Source organism: Carcharhinus amblyrhynchos, chromosome 23 (genome assembly GCF_965287045.1).
Source record: "Carcharhinus amblyrhynchos chromosome 23, sCarAmb.v2.hapA, whole genome shotgun sequence".
NCBI classification, from domain to species: Eukaryota; Metazoa; Chordata; class Chondrichthyes; order Carcharhiniformes; family Carcharhinidae; genus Carcharhinus; species Carcharhinus amblyrhynchos.
This window is the reverse complement of record NC_137346.1, coordinates 15952546-15973606: the sequence shown is the minus strand read 5'-3', so window position 1 is coordinate 15973606 and position 21061 is coordinate 15952546. Positions and strand designations below refer to the sequence as shown.

The window sequence follows — 21061 nt, the reverse complement described above, 5'->3', positions numbered from 1 at the left end:
TTGTCAAAAAACTTCAAACTGGACACAAGTTCTACCGCTCGCGTTCTGTCGAGAGAATCCCATCCCAATCCTAGGTGGTTCAGAACTCAATCATAGAACACACGGCGGACTTAAGAAGCGTCCATACTGTTGGTGGACACCACAAACGATACTGACCTCCGCACAACATCCATCACCCTTGTGTGGTAATGGATTGAACAGATATTAAGCAGCTGTGATTCTATAAAAATGGCAGATTGTCTGAAGATATCCTTAATAAATACAAGTTGCAATACTTTATTTAAAAAATCAGCTACACGTCTAACAGGATTTTACAACCTCACCCGGGCAAGGCTGGTAAAACGCTGCCCAAGGCCAATGGAAGGATGGGCAAGGGGGTAAAATTCAGGTCAGTGTTTCATTTTGGGTGGAAGTGCTCCTTTTTCAAAATTGATTAATCACAATCCCACAACTAAATATTAAAGAAAATTAACAAAATTATAGCACCATACAATACCCATAATACGGAAGTGCTGCACCTAAAGAGTGTTTCAATAGTACTTTTAAGGAACAGGCATTTATTTATAGATCACTGAGTGTATAGGTGTGGCTGTTTCTCACTGCAGGGTTTGTGTATCCTTGATGTGATATTTGACAACCATATTGTACGTAAATATCCCACATAACCCAAATGGGACAGCATTTACTCTCAAGTCTGGTGACGCACTGGCCCTGCAGGACAACCAGAGGGAAATTAGATGATTACCTGGGACTAGTTTGGCAGCTTTGCACATCTCCTGACATGGCTCTGCACCAATGCAAGAGGTTGTCTTGGGGCGAAGCGAGGTATTGATATTGGTAACCCACCAGACTCCCGGAAAGTCTCTGCTGACCTCAAGATGTCCATGGAAACTAAGCCTGGGAACCACTGGTCTAGAACATGCAGGAATGAAACTATGGGCGAGATTTTCTGGCCGCATCCACCCCAAGACTGGAAAATCCCACCCAAGGTCCATCCCTGTGGCAGGCAGGACAGGAACATTCCACTCCATGGGCAGGATTTTACGGCCTCACTGCCCGAGGTCAGACATTTCTGTTGCCCGTCCCTTGCCCACTCCGATTCCATTGCAAGCGGGGCAGTAGAATTCCGGCACATTCTGCTGATTTTTGGTGGCGCAGTGGTTAGTATTGTTGCCTCACAGAAGCAGGCATCCATGTTTGGATTTGGGTGACTGCCTGTGTGGAGTTTGTTCCCCGATCCCCAGTGAACATTGAGTAATGTTCGAGTTTTGCCAGTTAAAACCATGCAGCTTAACAACAGAGCACTGGACGCCATTCCTATTGCTATTCCAAACCAGAATGACTTTATCCATACAGACATTGACTTGCAGGGTTAACCTGGGTAGAATGGGAAGAATCCTAAACTTCAGTGATCAGCTCCCAATAGCTTGGGCTGTTTGGGAGCGATGCATACACCTGCTGGGCTATTGGGTAACTGGGTCAACTTGGATCTCATCTACTATTGCTAAGGTGTGTTACTATAAAGGGCATCATCTATGTGATGGTACTTCCTTCCTCCTCTCCCACCCACCTTAAGGATAGTCATCCAAGGTGATGAGCAAGAATCGTAAACTACTCTGAATTTAAAAAAAAATTCAACTCCACTCATTTTATTGCAGCAGACTTTCGACTACTTATCGTGTGTATGAGACAAGTCTCAGGGTTTAAAGAGTTCGACTGTTAATCTGGTGTCCACCCTGATAAGTACCTCCCATTAATTACCTGGCATTCCTTACTCAGATGTGTTGAATAGACAACAAGTACAAGGAGCTGGAAGGTTGAACTACTCGCACAAGAAGAACAGATCCAATCATTAGAATGTTTCTTTTTAATGGCATTTTGGGTGGCACAGTGGTTAGCACTGCTGCCTCACAGCGCCAGAGACCTGGGTTCAATTCCGGCTTCAGGTCACTGCCTGTGTGGAGTTTGCACATTCTCCCCATGTCTGTGTGGGTTTCCTCCGGGTGCTCCGGTTTCCTCCCAAGGTCCAAAGATATGCAGGTTAGGTTGATTGGCCATGCTAAATTGCCCCTTAGTGACAGGGGATTAGCAGGGTAAATATGTGGGTTTGCGGAGATAGGGCCTGACTGGGATTGCAGTCGGTGCAGGCTCGATGCGCTGAATGGCCTCCTTCTGCATTGTAGGGGTTCTATGATTAAGTTCCCAGTGGAACTACTCATTGGACAGCTTGATTTTTTATTGGCAAAGAAGATAGCTTTGGATTACAGGGAGCAGACTGTAGTTCAGACTCACTTATCCACTTCTGAGCAGGCAGCAGAGAGAGGTTCTGTTTACACTGGCCCTGGTTCCACATTATCCAGCTCAGTCCAATTGGAAAATGGTGAAAGACAAAGTCCGTGACTTGTTTAGACTTTTTACAGACAAGTCGCCGACATTTTAAAAGCCACAATATGAGCGTTTGAATTCTGTTAATAACATTAAAATTCGAATCGGTAATAAATCAGGGGAAATGAGCCATAGGGCCCAACAAATAATGTTGTAAAATCAGGTCGATTAAGCTCATTGGTAATGGCCTAGAAAACTAAATTAGGAATATCGTCCAGTGCTCTGTTGTTAAGCAGAGTAAGAAGTCTCACAACACTAGGTTAAAGTCCAACAGGTTTATTCAGAATCACAAGCTATAGGTGCGCTGCTCCTTCCTAGGTGAGTCCACGTCATGGCTGCCGTTACGCTGTATGGTTTTAACAGGGTAAACCCGAACATTACCAATGCTCACTGGGGGTAGGGGATCACAGGCAGTCACCCAAATCCAGAACCTGGCGCGGTGAGGCAGCTGTGCAAACCACTGTGCCACCCAAAAGTCAAAGATTTGTGCCAGAATTCTACCACCCCGTCCGTCACAGAATTGGAATGAGCGAGGGACCATAGAATTCAAAAATGCCAAACTTGGTGGGAAAGAAAAGTCAGTTGAAAGTTTCCTATGTTCAGTCTCTTCAAGGATTAAGCCTGATACGAACACAGCGCCTGACACACCAATTATTTTGCTCACTCGAACGGAAAGCAACTCTATTCCACCTGTCTTGCCCAAGAGTAAACATGTAACCCCATTCTGACAGAGCTGCTGGCCCACTGCCCTGTTCTAAGGAGGAATCATTCACAAAGCTGATGACATTAGCGTGGCACAAGGCCCCAGGACAGGGTCAGGCTTCTCCAAGCTCATAGCGAGCTAATTGTAATAAAAAAAAAACCCAATCCATCGGTTTCTGTAACGAGCTTTCTACTGCGTATAATCTCAAAGTCTGGGAAGTGCTTCCTTAACCCTGAAGCATAGCTTCAATATTATACAGACAACCTGCCTCAGGAATCCAGGTCTCAAATATTATCCCAATTTCTACAATAGAATTTTGAGAAACAGGAAACTTCCCTCACTGAAATCGAGACGGCACCGGAACGTGGTGACTTCTTGCGAGTTGTGCCGAACATACCCTCTAATTCTATCTTTTACTCTCAGTCCGTGCTTTTAAAACTTTACTCTAACTCTTTTAAACTCTCTAACAGTGCTTTAATTCAATCATTTTAACACCAAAGCAACCACCTCTTAAAATAGGAATGGGATTAAATAAAGATTGCAAAGCCCCAAAACTGCCAATCAGATACATCATAGAATCCCTGCAATGCAGCAGGAGGCCATTCGGTCCTTTGAGCCTGCACTGACTCTCTGACAGAGTGTCTCACCCAGGCCCTCTCCCCGCCGCCCTATTCTCATAATCCCACACAGATTTGGCATTGATCTTTCTCTACACCCTAGCTACAACTGTAGACACTCAAGAACCTGCTGCCATTGGATTTTTGAATAGTCCGGCCGTATATTAAGTTGATCTTTCTCTACACCCTAGCTATGACTATCACACTACGATCTGCACCCTCTCCTTTCCTTCTCAATGAATGGTATGCATTGTCTGTATAGCATACAAGAATCAATATTTTTCACTATGTACTAATACATGATAATAATTAAATGAAATCAAATCGCTATCCGGTAAGTTCCCCAAAGACAAGGATTCCCTCAAGAGTCACCCACAAACAGAAAGAGGTTAACGGAGGGACTGGTCTGGAGTGAGAGACAGATGTCTTGGGAGGCAGAAGACGTGATTTAGTTGGCAGCAAAGGTTAACTGCAACCCTGCTCAGGTTACCACAGTGAAGATGACAAGACAAAAAGAAATTGTAGTCCCCATTACAAGAAAGAGAGGGGAAAATTTGAATTAACAAAAGAAATTGGACGGCTTAACAGGATCTTTCTCCCTACAAGTGTAGCATTGTGCACAAAGCCATTTACCTCAATAAACATTCAGTATGAAATGTAGGCTCACATTTATAGGAAGTAGACTGTGGCACTTAGCTACAGGCTGGCTTATGTTCAAGGTCAACGATAATAAAGAACACCAAATTGTAGAAGAGTGTATTTTTTTTATTGCAGCTGTTAATCCAATGCTGAAGTGAAGCCATACATCAACACTGTAATTTTAAAGGGCAAAATAAAAGCAGATTGTAAAACTTTTCAGCTTCTATTTCACTAGCCTGTAATTTGTTTTAATACACCATTCCATCAGCCCATTTATTTCCCTCTCCTAATTGCCTCCGATAATTATTAATCATTCATCCTATTTGGTCTGACTCTTGAACAAATTACAACAAATGCGGCACAGTAAATTGTCCTCTAATGCACTGGATCATTTTACAAGAAGCAACCAGCGCTTCCTCTTAAAATAGGAATGGGATTAAATAAAGATTGCAAAGCAAAGCTCCCAATCAAATATATCATAAAATCCCTGCAATGTAGCAAGAGACCATTTGGCCCATCGAGTCTGCACTGACTCTCTGACAGAATGTCTTACCCAGACCCCTCTCCCCCTACCCTATCCCTATAACCCCACACACCTACTATGGCCTATCCACCTAACCTACTCATCTTGGGACACTGAAGTGCAATTTATCATGGCCAATCCGCTTAACCTACACATTTTGGGACACTAAGGTGCAATTTACCACCGCCAATCCCACTGAATTTGCACATCTTTGAACTGTGGGAGGAAACTGGAGCACCCGGGGTAAACCCAATGCATGAGATGCAGGAGCAACATTCATGAACTTCCATTTCTCTGTCACTGTTTTAAAAAGTATGTTACGCGGTCACAAGTTGACTGCACTCGAGAGATGTTCAGTAGCCCGCGAGCGTTCTGACCTCTCCTGACCTTGATTCTACGGAGTAAAGCCACTGGATAGGAAATGCATGGTGGTACAATCAGGAGTCAATATAAGTGTATTCATCATGTGTCGTGAATGTGGGCATCGGGCTTTTTCCACTGTAATGTAGTTAATTACTCATTAACTTGCAAATGGCTATCAAATCCCACTTAACCTATTGGTTGATCACACGATGAGCTTTATTTGAATTTTTGGCCTGAATGGTTTTAGTGCAAAAACCAACATCTAAAAAGTTTGGTAGTAAAAGTCTATGAACATTACAATGCTCACCATCCCAAATCACTTTGTAAAAGCGCCCTTCAAACTTCCTACATGTCCTTTCAGGAAAAGTTTTTTAAAAAGATAAAACAATTAATCCCAACACCCTGACAGATTCTATTTCCTGTCCGTCACTAGTTTGCTGCCAGTTTTCACTTCAATGCATCAGCCCTTCCTGTACCACCCTTCCAAGTACACTGGAAACCTTGAAGTGCTGACACAAGTTGTCATTATTCACACGTGGGCCTCAGCGGGAGGAGATAGGCCCTTTAACAGCAGGGGCCCTCAATGTAGTTGCCCCTCCATCCCATCTTCTTCCCACAAGGTCAGAGGACAACAACCAAGTACAAAAATCCTTCATGAATCCCCCCACGCTCTAATCTAGGAGCCCTGTGGTGATTTTCATGGGTGGCATAGTGCTGCCTCACAGAACCAGAGACTTGGGTTCAATTCTTGTGTCTGCATGGGTTTCCTCCGGGTGCTCCAGTTCTCTCCCACACTCCAAAGGTGTGGGGGTTAGGTTGATTGGCAATGCTAAATTGACCCTAGTGTCAGGGGGATTAGTAGGAATAAGTCAGATTGAGGTGATAGTGCCTGGGTGGGATTGTGATCGGTGCAGTCTGGATGTTAAAGGGATGATCCTTTAGAAAAGCAATGCAGAGGAACTTCTTCAGCCAGTGAGTGGTAAATTTGTGGAACTCTTTGCCGCAGAAGGCTGTGGAGGCCAGGTCAGAGGGTCTTTAAGAGAAAGATAGATAGGTTCTTGATTAATAAGGGGATCAGGGGTTATGGGTAAAAGACAGGAGAATGGGGATGAGAAAAATATCAGCCATGATTGAATGGTGGAGCAGACTCGATGGGCCAAGTGGCCGGTTCTGCTCCTATGTCTTATGGCTGGGCCAAATGGCTTCCTTCTGCATTGTAGGATTTTATGATTGTACGAAATAAGTCGGGCTGAGGAGAAAACTGCTCCTTTCATCCGTTCCTTCAGCAGTAAGTGTTGGAGACATAGGAATTGCCCTTTTGCAGAAAGTCGCTTTAAACTGGATACCCGTTAACACCTCTAATCCTATAATGAAATCCTGACATTGATTTGAATGGCAGACAGCTCTCCAAAGGTCAATCTGGTTTGAAAAGGCAGACCCGAGGGGCTCATAAACTGAGCCCATCCCTCACTATATTGAAACAATCCACCTTGTGCTGGGTTCATGTTGCAGTCCAATAACTGAGAACAAATGGTCACCACCACTAAACTGATAGAGGAGGAAAACAGCTGCCTTCACGTACACAGTGTGGAAACAACACATACAGATACTGACGAGCGACTGTGAAATTCCCCTCGTCACCACACTCTGATGCCTGTTCGGGTCAATGCATCTAACCAGCACGTCTTTCAGAGCCGGAGTACCCAGAGGAAACCCACGCAGACACAGGAAGAACCTGCAAACTCTGCACAGACCCAAGGCCGGAATCGAACCAGGGTCCCTGGCACTGTGAAGCAGCAGTGCTAACCCCGTGCCACTGTGCTGCCCCTTATCACCTCACCACAAGGTGGATTGGGCATGCTAAATTGCCCTTTAGTGTCAGGTGAGCTAGGATAAATGCATGGGGTTAGGGCATGGGTGGGCTTCTGGTCAGTGAAGATTCGATGGGCTAAATGGCCTCCTTCTGCACTGTAGAATTCAATGATTCTGCCTATTTGTGTATCTGTCAAGATGCCTCTTAAATGTTGTTATTTTATCTGCTTCTACCACCTCCTCTGGCCGTGCACTCCAGGAACTTAACTTGCCTCTCACATCTCCTTTAAACTTTCCCCCTCTTATCATAAACCTGTGTCCCGTAATAATCAATATTCCTGGGAAAAAGACTTTGACTATCCATGCCTCTCATTTAATTACCTTCAGATTTGACTTTCCGAGGCACTCTGGACTGCTCTCCGATATTCTACCATCTGTGAACTTGAGATCATTCAAAGCTCAGCTGTCCATGTCCTAACTCCCACTTAGTTCCTTCCATCTATCACATCTGTGTCTAGTGACCTACACTGGCTGCTGCCTGATCAACATCCTCACCCTGCTTTTCAAATCCCTCGGTGTTGTACATTTTTACAACACTCCTGCGAAGCGCCTTGGGGCTTTTTGTGGATGCAAGGGCATTAGATAAACATGAGTTTCCAGCTGTAGAGTGGTGCAAATCTGTTACGACCCAGTTACTGTATCGCAGACAGTCTATCAATCCCGTGCATGGGATGCGAGTGGAAATTATTGGCACGTACCCCAGCCATCTCAAGGTACATTCAGTGGAACAAGCTTAATGGTAACAACCGCTTGTGAATGCACTTGACACAAAATGGGAGCTTACAAGGCAGTAGCGTGTTGACAAAAAAAAAGTGAAGGGGGGACAAGAGGAGACAGAGTTGACTTACCCAGAACAAAAATAGAAAATGCTGGGAAATCTCAGCAGGTCTGATAGCATCTGTGGAGGGAGAATCAAGCCAACATTTTGAATCTAGATGATCCACATTCAAAATGTTGGCTCTGTTCTCTCTCCACAGATGCTGTCAGACCTGCTGAGATTTTCCAGCAATTTCTGTTTGTGTCACAGATTCCAGCATCCACACTATGTTGTCTTTATCCCTGAATTACCCAGAAGTTACTATTGGCCTGGATATAGAATGCCAAACTAGAGCCTACCATACCAAGATGCACAAGGGTATTTTTAAGAAAAAAAGAGCAGATATTTTTGACCACCGATTAGTGCAAATAACCTGTCCTTAATTCTGGATCTGCCACTGCAGTGATGAGACAAATATTTCCTCCAGACAAGAACCCCCAACCCCCTTCACAGCGCTCAAGACATGCTGAGCACCACTCTCCAACAGATTGCAAACTTCAAAGCTCACAGCTTCACACAGAAGAATTAATGCCTCACAAACATGCATATCCACGAGGGCGGTGATTCCAATGACAAATGAGCCAGTGGGTTAAATGTCGTTAATAACTACTGGCTGCACAGCTCCCACAAGCCAAATAAGAATCTCAATCAAAAGCACACTGCTAGATCAGCTTTAAATCAATTGTGATGGCAAAAAGCTGCCACTAGTCAGATTGCAGTACATTTATATTAGGCCATTCTCTCTTCCACCTTCTTTCATCGGGAAAAAGATACAAAAGTCTGAGGTCATGTACCATTCGACTCAAGAACAGCTTCTTCCCTGCTGCCATCAGGCTTTTGAATGGACCTACCCTGCATAAAGTTGATCTTTCTCTACACCCTAGCTATGGGGCAGCACAGTGATTAGCACTGCTGCCTCACAGCACCAGGGATCCGGGTTCGATTCCCAGCTTGGATGACTGTGTGGAGTTTGCACGTTCTCCTATGTCTGCGTGGATTTCCTCTGGGTGCCCCGGTTTCCTCTCTTAGTCTAAAGATGTGCCGGTTAGGTGGATTGGCTATGCTAAACTGCCCCTGACTAACTAGTAAGGGTAGAAGCATGGGATTGTAGGGGTAGGGTAGGGTTGTGGTTGATGCAAACTTGATGAGCCAAATGGCCTCCTTCTGCACTGTAGGATTCTATGATTCCTGTAACACTACATTTTACACTCTCTTGTTTCCTTCTATGAATGGTATGCTTTGTCTGTATAGTGCACAAGAAACAATAGTTTTCACTGTATGTTAATACATGTGACAATAATAAATCAAATCAAATGTTTAACCGGTTCAGACTCCTCTGATGAAACATTTTCACAGTTAGAATTGTGCTTCTCTTTACTGGATTTGAATATATGATCAGCAGGCTAAACTCACACACACTCACTACTGTGATAAGTTGTTACAGAACAACGCACTGGTTGTGCAGCAGGTCTCAGCTCAGGCAAATTAAATCATAAACAAGAAACACATTCACCATTCATCACAGAGGGGGAAAGAACAGTGCAACTCAAGACAGCATTAGCCTGTGGCATTTTAATGGCCAAATCTCTTCCCCACCAAGCACCTTCCTTCCCCCAAATCATGGCAGGGGAGTACTGGATTGATTTGTCCCAAACTAGGGCTACATTTTGTTCTTAATTGCCAACCGGACAAACGACTGCTCAGTTGAAAACAGTTCATCCATGCTAATTCATTCAGCGAAGGTGGGTCAGTGAGAATTCCCCAGCTCTGAAGTGATGGGATCACTGGGACACCAGTGTAGGGAAGCTGCATCAAACAAGCATCAGAGGATATGGTGAAGCAGAGCCAATCACCAGAAACTGGGCCAATTATGTTCCACATTTACCCTGGTGTGACTAATTATATCTGAAATGGCAAATAAAGATTGACCTATTACTTTGAACAAAAAACATGACTCCACCTACCACCCACTAACAGCCATCCACAAACAAGGCTCTTGAACTCTCTTTTCTACCAACCAGTCAACTATACATTAGTGCAGAGGCCAATCTAATATCTAGTGGGTTGGCAGAGTTTAGACTGTCTAACAATATAGATATCAAATGCATTGTTCCCTGGTCTAATTTATCCCTAGTGTAAATATCCACACAGGACAATCACAACATTTGGGGTGGCACTGTAGTTAGCACTGCTGCCTCACAGCGACAGGGACCTGGGTTCAATTCCAGCCTCGGGTAACTATCTGTGTGGAGTTTGCACGTTCTCCCCGTGTCTGCGTGGATTTCTTCCGGGTGCTCTCACAGTCAAAAGATGTGCAGGTTAAGTGAATTAGCCATGCAAAATTGCTCCTTAAGTGTCCAAATATGTGCATGTTAGGTGGATTGGCCATGCTAAATTGCCCCTTAGTGTTAGGGTGATTAGTGAAGTGAATGTGTGGGGTTACAGGGGTAGGGCCTGCGTGGGATTGTTGTCGGTGCTGGCTGGATGGGTTGAATGGCCTCCTTCTGCACTAAGGGAAATCTCTGATTCTATAAATATGCATGGAAAAGTTAGTGATGGCATATTTCATATTTTAGTGTGGGTCTATGCAATTTGTAAAAGGCATTCCCTGAGTGAGAAAATAAGTTCAAATCTCTTTCCTGTACTTGATTTGATTTATTATTGTCACATGTATTGGTCTAGAGTGAAAAGTATTGTTTTTTGCACACTATACAGACAAAGCATACCATGCATAGAGTACATAGGGGAGAAGGAAAAGAGAGGTCACTGAATATAGTGTTACAGTCATAGCTATGGCGGAGAGAAAGACCAGCTTAATATAAGGTAGGTCCATTCACCCAGTATGGTGGATATCAATTTGGACTGTTTAGAAAGAGCAAATAAAATTGTAGAAGGAAAAGAAAAACTAGTTGCCTTTCCTTTGGAGATTTTCCAATTTATCCAGTAAACTCCTCAGCTTAACTCCTAACTCTGGTCAGTATAATGAATTCAAGTAAAGCATGTGCAATTGTGCATCTCTGATTTACGTTGCTTGTCTATCGGAGACCATACTTTCAACTGCCTGGGCCCAAAAACTCTGAAATTCCTTCCTAAAACATTTCACAAATCTCTCTCCCTTTAAGCTGCTTCTTAAAACTTACCTCTAACAAACCTTTGATCATCTGTCCTAAGATTTCATATAGCTCAGGTCAAATTTCACTCAATAGCGTTCCTGTGAAGTGCCATAGGGTGTTAAGGGTGACATATTTAAGTTACTGTGAAAACCCCCTAGTCAGCACACTGCGAAACCTGTTCGGATACACTGAGGGAGAATTTAGCATGGCCACTGCATTTAACCAGCATAACTTTCGGACTGTGGGAGGAAACCAGAGTACCCGGAGGAACCCCACGCAGGCACGGGGAGAACATGCACAGACAGTGACCCAAGCTGGGAATTGAACCCAGGTCCTTGGCACTGTGAGGCAGCAGTGCTAACCACTGTGCCACCCTATTTAAATGCAATTTGCTGTTGACACTGTCCAAAAGACCTAAAGGTAAATACATGATCTGTTTGATTGGCATATTTGTATGTTTTTTTTAAAAGCTGCCAGGTTTTCCTTTGCTGATGAAAGGAGTCTTACACCTCAGTGAGCTCCAGGAGTCACAAGGGTCAGCTGACTTAAGGCAGACAGCGATTCTCCTGCAGGAGCAAGGTTGTCTTCACGTTGACTGAAACTGAATAAATCGAAACTGTATGTCATCAGCAACACTAATGCAAATCCTCCCTCGTCATGTTTTGGCTTGTTCCCAGATCAGGCACTGTTTGAATTTTGTTTTCATTGGCAGAGCGGATTGAACCATACACCAACACCTTACCCTCTACCTGTTTTCACCCAGTCTTTGGCAGGAGATTTTTTTAAAAAGTAAGTGGCTAGTCTTTAAAAGTATGAAGTCTGTTGCGCACGTTAACCAGAACACGATGCCTCAAGGGTGCAAATCGTTGAATTGTACACCAGTTGTGCTTAATTATTTCGGGTGGAGAAATTGTGCTTTGAGATGTAGCATTTCCCTCGAAATAAAACGGATGACCCAATGAAGACTGGCTCCAGTGTTATCCTTCAACAGGCTTTCTGGAACAGAACACAAATGGTGAGCCTACTAAAAGGTCATTAAGCAACATATGACCCACACCATGGCAGTTTTACCGGGGCTCATTCACAGCAATAACTAATGGAAGTCTTAGAACAAGACATTTTGTTGGGGCTTGATTTGCAGCAGCCTAAATACTAGACGCAGTTGGAATAGCAACCACGGAATAAACAAAACACAACAGTCACCTCGCTTCTATTAAACATGAATTTCTCAACATATTGTTTCCCTTAGCTTTCTCTTCCCCACCTCTTCATCCACAGCTCAAACTGTGCCAGATTCAGTAAGGTGGGTGATTAGTTTAATAAGGGTCTCTTCTATTCACGCAACCCCCAGTACGGAGTCTAAATTTTGGAGCAGATTACTCTTTGATGACGACTAGGTAAGCTCAACATTATGACTCATTAGATCAGTGACTTCATATATACGTGTACACACAGTTTAGAAATATTGGAACCTAATAATTATTCTCCTCATGGCATTCAGCACGGAGAGAAAAATTGTCACTAGGCAAATATATTGAATGGCACCAACAGATTTCAGGGAACAAAAAGTTCTAGTGAAACCAATGTTTCAGTGAAAATGATCCATGATAATCCGAGTTATTTCAAATTGCTCTCACCCGCATCCACAGCTTGGAACTATGCTCTAATGTTGCATAGCTCAAAGGACTCGCTCAGATTTAATGAGGTTTTGCAAGGCGCAGATCTATAATTATACTGCTAGGTGTTGATCACAGGCAGAAGCAGACACCATTCAATAGTTCACATGTACCGCAACTAAATTCCAGTAAATTAGTAGTGATCCTATTAGTCATTGCATACATGATGGGGTGAATTTGACTCACTTAAAGCAAAAGCTGCTTTTATACTGAGTCATTACCCAAGGCAGTGCTGTGGCTCCTGCTCTGTCCAAGACTGCAAGAAACTACAAAGGGTCACGAACGAAGCCCAGCCATCAGGCAAACCAGCCTCCCACCCATTGACTCCATCTACACTTTCCGCTGCCTTGGAAAGTAGCCAGCATAATCAAGGGTACCACGTAACCCGGACATTCTCTCTTCCACCTTCTTCCGTCAGGAAAAAGATAATAAATGTATGAGGTCAAGCAACCAATTCAAGAACCACTTCTTCCCTGCTGCATCAGACTTTTTAACGGACTTATCTTTTTTTAAATTCATTAGTGGGACATGGGCGTCGCTGGCTGGCCAGTATTTGTTGCCTATCCCTAGTTGCCCTTGTTCAGAGGGCAATTGAGAATCAACCACATTGCTGTGACTCTGGAGTCACATGTAGGCCAGACAAGGTAAGGACGGCAGAAAGATTTTGCAAGGAGCATATTAATCTTTCTCTGCACCCTAGCTATGATTATAACACTACATTCTGCATCCTCTCCTTTCCTTTTCTACTAACTGTATGCTTTGTATAACATGCAAAGAACAATACTTTTCACTGTATACTAATACATGTGACAATAATAAATCAAATCAAAAAATAAATCAGTTCCCAGTGACTTGTGCTGTCAGCTCCAGCTTACAGATAAAGTTGTTGGGATTTGCTTCAATATCGGGGCTTGGTAGCTGCTTGTCTCTCAGAATCAAGGCTTGTGGATGCAGCCAGCTGTGTGAGGGAGCCAGATGTCAGGAGATGTCTGGGTCAATATAAAAATCAAACTAATAAAATTAACAGGCTGACGCACGTGCACGTTTTATTAAAAATGTTACCAGAGACTGTGCTGAAGTATTCAGATTTGAACAAGAATTCATTGTGCCCGGCACATTCCTGTACAGGCAGCAATTGGGTCTTTGGCGAGTGCCAGTACACTTTCACCACATAGACTGAACGCACAAGGGAGGGGCTGTATCTTCAGAGGGAGCCCACCAGCTTTCGAAACACAAAATGATTTACAATTTGCCCAAGGGGGAAGCTCCCAGATCAAAGACTTAGGGTCACATTTGGGTGTTGCCTTCTGAGGACAAAGCTACCAGAGAGAAAAAAGAGAGGTAATATACCCATGTCTGATTTGTAAAACGTCTGCTTCAGCGCGGGCAGACTTCAATTAAAAAGCAACCAATAAAATCGTCTTCAAGTGTCCAATTGACTTCTTGTCAGAACTGTAAATGTCACCTCATTGTAGCTGGTATGTCACAGCAAGCCCGTCAATTAATTCTACGCATTTAGAAAGAGTATGTCGCTTTTTTTTAATTGAATTTGAACTGATCACCGACCTACTGAGAATCATTGGGAGGTGATGGGTAATCAGCCCAGAAGCATTAGTGGATCAATATTGGGAAACATTTCTTGCGTACCCATCGACCATACTAGTGGGGGGGGGGGAAATTATCAATTTAAATCGGTTATTTGCAAAGATAAGCGGGCGCGCACATTTACTGTGGAAAGCTTTTAATCCTTTTGAGCACAGACAAACAGACGCTTGTGGCTGCAGGCTTCTTCAGCTAAAGCAGTGGCTTGTAACTTGACATTTACAGGTCAAAGCCCGAACTGAGATTTCCAGTCTTTTTAAAAGAAAGTCTGCACTTAGCCCATCAGCTAGCAATAAATAAATATAAATGCATCACTGTTCAGAAGCTGCTACTGGCCCCCAAAACAAAACTTATTCCATGCTTCATTTTATTTCAAACTATTCATTAATTGCTGCCCCGGGAAGTAGGCAGCCAATAGTTGCACAGGTTCCACTCTAATGAAATGTTAAACGAGAGAAGATGATTCCAATCAGATTCGGCTGAAGTCTCTTGCTCGGATTTCTTCAACTAAATCATAGAATCCCGACAGTGTAGAAGGTGGCCATTTGGACAAATGCGTGAGCCCTAACCCCATTACCCTACTAAACCCCCTAATCTACACATCTTTAGACTGCGGGAGGAAACCCACACAGACACAGGGGAGAACACGCAAACTCCACATAGACAGTGACCCAAGGCCGGAATTGAACCCGGGTCCCTGGTGCTATGCAGCAGCAGCGTCAGCCGCCCACCCTGTTGGCTCCCATCCCACGTTGCTTCTGCTTGGTGGCCAATGTCCTGTCTCACATTTGCGTGCAAGACTCTTTATCACGTCTTCCCCCACACCATCCTCACCCCTGCTTCCCCAAGCTGTCTGGCTGCAGTACTCCTACATATAAAACCAGACCCTTTAATAATCGAGCCAGTCCTGTAGATGGATGGTCCTCAAACTTATCTATGGAGTCATCCTCAGTAAATGTTGACATATGCCTGGGCTCCGAGAATGCCCTCACTTTGGAAAGCCTGTGTCAGCAATTAAGTTGAAAACTTCAACAAGTGCAAAGTACAAAGTTATTGTCAACAAATGCAAAAACTAAGGAATCTCAGGCACCACCAGAAAATCCCTACTGTGCACAAGGAGGCCATTCAGCCCATTGGGTCTGCACCTTCCCTCCAAACAGCATCATACCCAAGCCAAATCCCCATTCCCACCTTCTCCCCATAACGACATGCATTTACCATAGCCACTCCACCTAACCTACACATCTTTGGACACTAAGGGGCAATTTAGCATTGCCAATCCATCTAATCTACACATCTTTGGACTGCCCCACCAGCCCCATCCTCAATTCCCCAAAGTTCTTGTCATGGGTCAGGGAACATAATTTTTTTTAAAAAACAATTGTTTTGGATATAAACTGGATTGAATGTAAAGGGTATTTTTGCACCAATTAATATTTCAGTGGAAAATAACATGTATTACAGTGTAGACTCAGACCACTTAGCCCCATTATGATTCACACAAGCCTCATCCCATCTTCTTTCATCTCATTGCCCCTTTCTCACAGCAGTGTATCTAAAGTCACATGTACAGAAATTGATGTTGGCTCCCCCTTCCCAAAATTAAGGATTCCATTCATAGAATCCCTATAGTGCAGAAGAGACCATTAGGCCAATTGAGTCTGCACTGACTCTCTGACAGAGCAACTGACCCAGGCCCTATTCCCATAACCTCACACATTTAACCCACTAATCCATCTAACCTAAACATCTTGGGACATTAAGGGTCAAGTTAGCATGGCCAATCCACCCAAGCTGCACATCTTTGGACTGTGGGAGGAAACCAGAGCTCCCAGAGGGAACCCACACAGACGTGGGAAGATCGTGCAAACTCCACACAGTCATCCAGGACTGGAATTGAACTCGCTTCCCCGGCGCTGTGAGGCAGCAATGCTAACCACTGTGTCAACGTGTTGTCTATAGAAGGTGGAACCAACTGAGGGGAATGACTTGCATTTAAAATCATGCTTTTTACAATCACCGGACACTCAAAGCATTCCACAGCCAAGATTTTTTTTTAAAGGGCCACCAATGTTGTAACGTAGAAAGATTCAACCAGACAAAATTGGAACAGTGGTTGCTCTTCCTCTTATTGAATGGCCGCAAGGAACTACAAAAGGTCGTGAATGTAGCCCAGTCCATCACACAAACCAGTCTCCCATCCATTGACTCTGTCTACATTTCCCATGGCCTCAGCAAAGCAGCCAGCATAATTAAGGACCCCACCCAGACATTCTCTCTTCCGCCTTCTTCCGTGGGGAAAAAGATACAAAAGTCTGAGGTCACATACCAACCGACTGGAGAACAGCTTCTTCCCTGCTGCTGTCAGTCTTTTGAACGGACTTTAACTTGCATTAAGATGATCTTTCTCCACACCCTAGATATGACTGTAACACTCCATTCTGCAGTCTCTCATTTCTGTCTCTATGAACGGTATGTTTTGTCTGTATAGCACACAGGAAGCAATACTTTTCACTGTATGTTAGTACATGTGACAATAATAAATCAAATCAAAGGCTGTCACACTACGTTCTGCATTCTCTCCTTTCCTTGTCTATGAACGGTATGCTTTGTCTGTATAGCGCACAAAAAACAATACTTTTCACTGTGTTAATACATGTGACAATAATAAATCAAATCAAAGGCTGTCACACTACATTCTACACTCTCTCGTTTCCTTCTCTATGAGCGGTATGCTTCATTGGTATAGCGCACAGGAAACAATATTTTTCACAGTACGCTAATACATGTGACGATAATAAATCAAATTTGAACGCATGTATGAATGCACAGCTTTGAGAATAGCATTTCTGGGGATACAATTTTCATCAATGGAATAAAACATCCCTTCCAGTTCTGCAGCAATGGAAATGGAATTGCCTCTTTCTAACCCCCCCCCCCCCCCCCCCGCACTACAACAACCACCACCACCACCACAGGTCATTCACAAGTTGGTGCTAATCAACCCAAATGACAGCTTCATTACTTCCATTTAACTGGATGGAGTATGATAAACAGACACGAGTTAATGCTCAGGAGCATTTAAGTTGTTTTTTTTGAAAACTGCATAGGAGAGGAAGTAAGTCACTGTTCAAAGGATTAATTTGTTCTGAGTACTTCACATCTCGGGCTGACGGGACTGACAGCCCATTTCTGTTGCTTTTATGTATGGAACATAATTTGCATCAAAGCCACTACTTGAAAAGACAGCGCGGAGTTTGCTGTTCAGAGATTTCTAATGAAATCTAAGGGCGAGGATTATCAGCAAAGGAAATTTCATCCACTAAATTTGAAAAAGTGCAGCAATAGGCCTTTTTTTAAAAAAAAGCTAGCTCATTATCAATTTAATTTCCTCCCCTCATAGTTTCATTCACAATTTAATTAACAGAAAAGAGATCTCCAAATCAAGCAAGAAGAAATGCTGCTATTTTAATGATCATTAAGATCACTCCATGGAGATCACTCCAGTGGGGGTAAACCAACAGAAATCTATTCTTGCCAAACGTCACAGTTTATTTCCCCAACAGCCAAAAAGCAATACCATTCACAGAAACACAAACAGGAGTGGAGAGACAGCCAGTGGTGAGAAAGGAAGAGAGAGAGAGAAAAAGAGAGGGATGGGCAGAGTGGGCCACAGAGAGGGACAGTCAGCCAGGGAGATACAGAGTGGGGGGGGGTGGCATCTGCGGCAGAGAGACAGAGGGGGGGCACAGAGTCAGAGGGGGCAGAGGGAGCACGGGGCAGAGGGGGCACAGAGTCAGAGAGGCAGAAGGGAACACAGAGTCGGGGGGCAAAGTTGGGGGGGAGAGTCGGGGGGGGGAGTCGGGGGGGCAGAGTCAGGGGGCAGAGTCAGAGGGGGCGGGGAGACAGAGAGGGGAGCAGACAAAGGGGGCAGAGTCATGTGGGACAGAATCGGTGGGGGCAGAGTCAGAGGGCGAAGCAGAGTCAGAGAGAGGGGAGGGCAGAGTCAGAGAGGGGGGGCAGAGTCAGAGAGGGAGGGGGTAGAGTCGGGAGGGGAAGAGTCAGAGAGAAGGGGCAGAGTTAGAGAGAGGGGGCAGAGTCAGAGAGAGGGGTGGCAGAGTCAGAGAGAGGGGGCAGAATCAGAGAGAGGGGTGGCAGAGTCAGAGGGGGCTGCAGAAAGAGGGGGCAGAGTCAGACAGAGAGGGGGGCAGAGTCACAGAGAGGGACAGAGTAGGAGAGAGACAGAGTCGCAGAGAGGGACGGATAGATACACCGAGCCATAGAGAGGGAGACACACACAGTCACAGAGAGGGGGAAAGAGACACAGAATCACGGGAGGGGGGCGGGTAGAGGCAGAGTTACAGAGAGGGAGAGACAGTCAGAGAGAAAGCGAGAGGGAGAAAGAGACAGCCAGAGTGGAGAGAGGGAGAGACAGAGGGACTGACACAGAGGGAGGGAGTGGGGGGTGGGAAGGCTTGATCCACAAAGAGCTGCACTGTACATAATTTATGAAAGGCAGCAGTTATAAATGAGCACACACACACACACACACACACAATGTTGCAGCCGTTAGGAAATATGGGCCAGGCTGCAGCCTCCAATCTAATGGAGATGCCGGGGGTTCACGGGGAGATGGGATCATTGTTTACAGACACCACCAGTAAGTATGGATCGGGTTTAGCTCGGAGCAATTCATTCATCATTCGACTGCGTTCAAATCGGTTAAAGAGGCAAAGGGGCACTTTCCAGTACAAGGTTATTTTAAAAACAAAGTGCTGTGTAGTCGCCCTCAATTATTTCCCAGTGATTGACATAAACCTGGTCTAGTAGTGAAAGCTCCCTTCTCCCTTGCTTTCAGTAACAGTCCCGGGGGGAAATATCTAGGAGAGGGCTAACAACAGTGGCAAGTTGGACAATAAACAACTTCAAAAGAACAAGCAGTACGTTTCCTCTCGCTATTATAGGTACAGCCAGGCTTGCCCCCAGGAAACACTAACCAGACAGGGGGGAAAAAAGAACATTATTATTCTAAGATCGATTTTCCTATTCCAAAATCTTAAAAGATCCCCTTTAAAGATGATCTCTTTAAAGTTGCGGAAATCTGCACACTGCCTGATTTCCTCCCCATTGCCAGCTGACCAGAGGCAGGAAGATGCCCTGTGTCAGCGGCAGAATGGTTAGTGTAGCTCACTCCAGACACAGCACAGAGAGAGAGAGCTTAGTGATATTGCTAGCTCACATTCCCAGCACTATATCCACTTGCCGATCAGGGATTTAAAAAAAAAAGCAGGGGAGGGGGGGAAATCCGCAGACTGCAGTGCCAAAAATGTCCAATTTAAATTAGAGAGAGCAAAAGGATTAAAATAGAAAGATAAAAATAGAATAGGGGAAAAAATTCTTTGCGAATTCAATCCCATCTGTTAATTGTGGGACTCTTCCCCTCCCACCTCGCACACACAATCTTCAACAAAGATCTGCCTGCTTCCCCGCCACACACCGATCAGATTTAGCAATAAGTTGAAACAGAACACTCGAACTAAATTTTTAAAAAATGAATACGGATTATTGAAGTTAAAAGAAAAGCCCACAGAACTCTCCCCCCAACCGCCAGCTACCAAACTTCATGCCCAATAACACAGTGTCTGTACAGTAGGGCAGCTCAGGTTGAAATATGTAGCAAAAGGCCGGTGTGTGCCCGCTGTGTATCCATCGCATTGTGTGTCTACATTGTAACCAGTGTGATATTTGCACACACACACACCTGAAATAACACAGTGACACACAGAGAGGGGGTGACTTCCCCCCCGGGTCATCGCTTGGAGGGAGGGAGGTGAGGGTTTGTGAAGTTGCTCCCGAGTTGGTTTGCTTTATTTTCTTACCTGAGGAACTCCTGCAAGCAGGTATCACAGAAGCGGTGACCACAGGTCGAGACTTGCACGGGTTCCCGCATCGGCTTGTTGCACAGGGGACACTGAAAACGGCGTTTCGGCTTCTCCAGAAACTTGTAATCGTAACCAGGCATGTTGGAGAGGATGTGAAAGTGTTCCGATCGCTTAGTTAGCTTTTCACTTCAAAACCACCAGCGCGCACATATATATATAATATTTATATATAGTGTCTATAAGACAGGGTGCGATTACTGTCTCCCCCTTTCTGGGGTGAGGATTCTGTGGCTGGGCTCCAGTTATTAAGGTAGAAGGCGGTCTAACAAGCAGCAGCCCAGCTCCCTCCCTCTCTCCAGCCAGCCTAGCTCTGAATGAAGAATGCTCAGTGTTGATGTTTGGAGGTGATTTTCCTGGAGGAGGTTCACGTATTATGGGAGGGGAGGAGATTCAGAATGTATACTCTGCCGCTGGGTCCTAGCAACCCAGGACTTCGCAGACTCTGCCCAGAACAGATGGTGGGTTAAATTCAAGAATTTTCATATAAAAGACTCTCTCCGGGAGGGAAAGAACAGTTCAAAGCTGCCGAGATTGTGGTTTCAATCATTTAAGATTAGACTGGAAGATAGTAGTAATTTTTAAAATTCATTCATGGGTCAGCATTTATTGCCCATCCCTAGCTGCCCTTGGGGGTGGGGGGCAGTTGAGAGTCAACCACTTTTTTAAAATTCATTTTTTGAAGTATATTTGTTAGTATCAGTAGGCTGACATTAACACTGCAATGAATTTACTGTGAAAATCCCCAAGTCGCCACACCCTGGCGTCTGTTCAGGGTCACTGAAGGAGAATTTATCACGGCCAGTGTACCT

General features: G+C 44.6%; 1 protein-coding gene across 1 annotated transcript in view; it reads right to left on the bottom strand.

The window, feature by feature from the left end:
* LOC145357420 (TNF receptor-associated factor 4-like) overlaps positions 1-20546 on the bottom strand; it is a 110256-nt gene extending 89710 nt beyond the window's left edge. Inside the window, exon 1 of the mRNA XM_080210748.1 lies at positions 20190-20546. Coding sequence (XP_080066874.1) covers positions 20190-20332 — 143 coding nt within the window. The 5' untranslated portion in view covers positions 20333-20546. The remainder of the gene's footprint in view (positions 1-20189) is intronic.
* Positions 20547-21061: the final 515 nt, after the last annotated feature.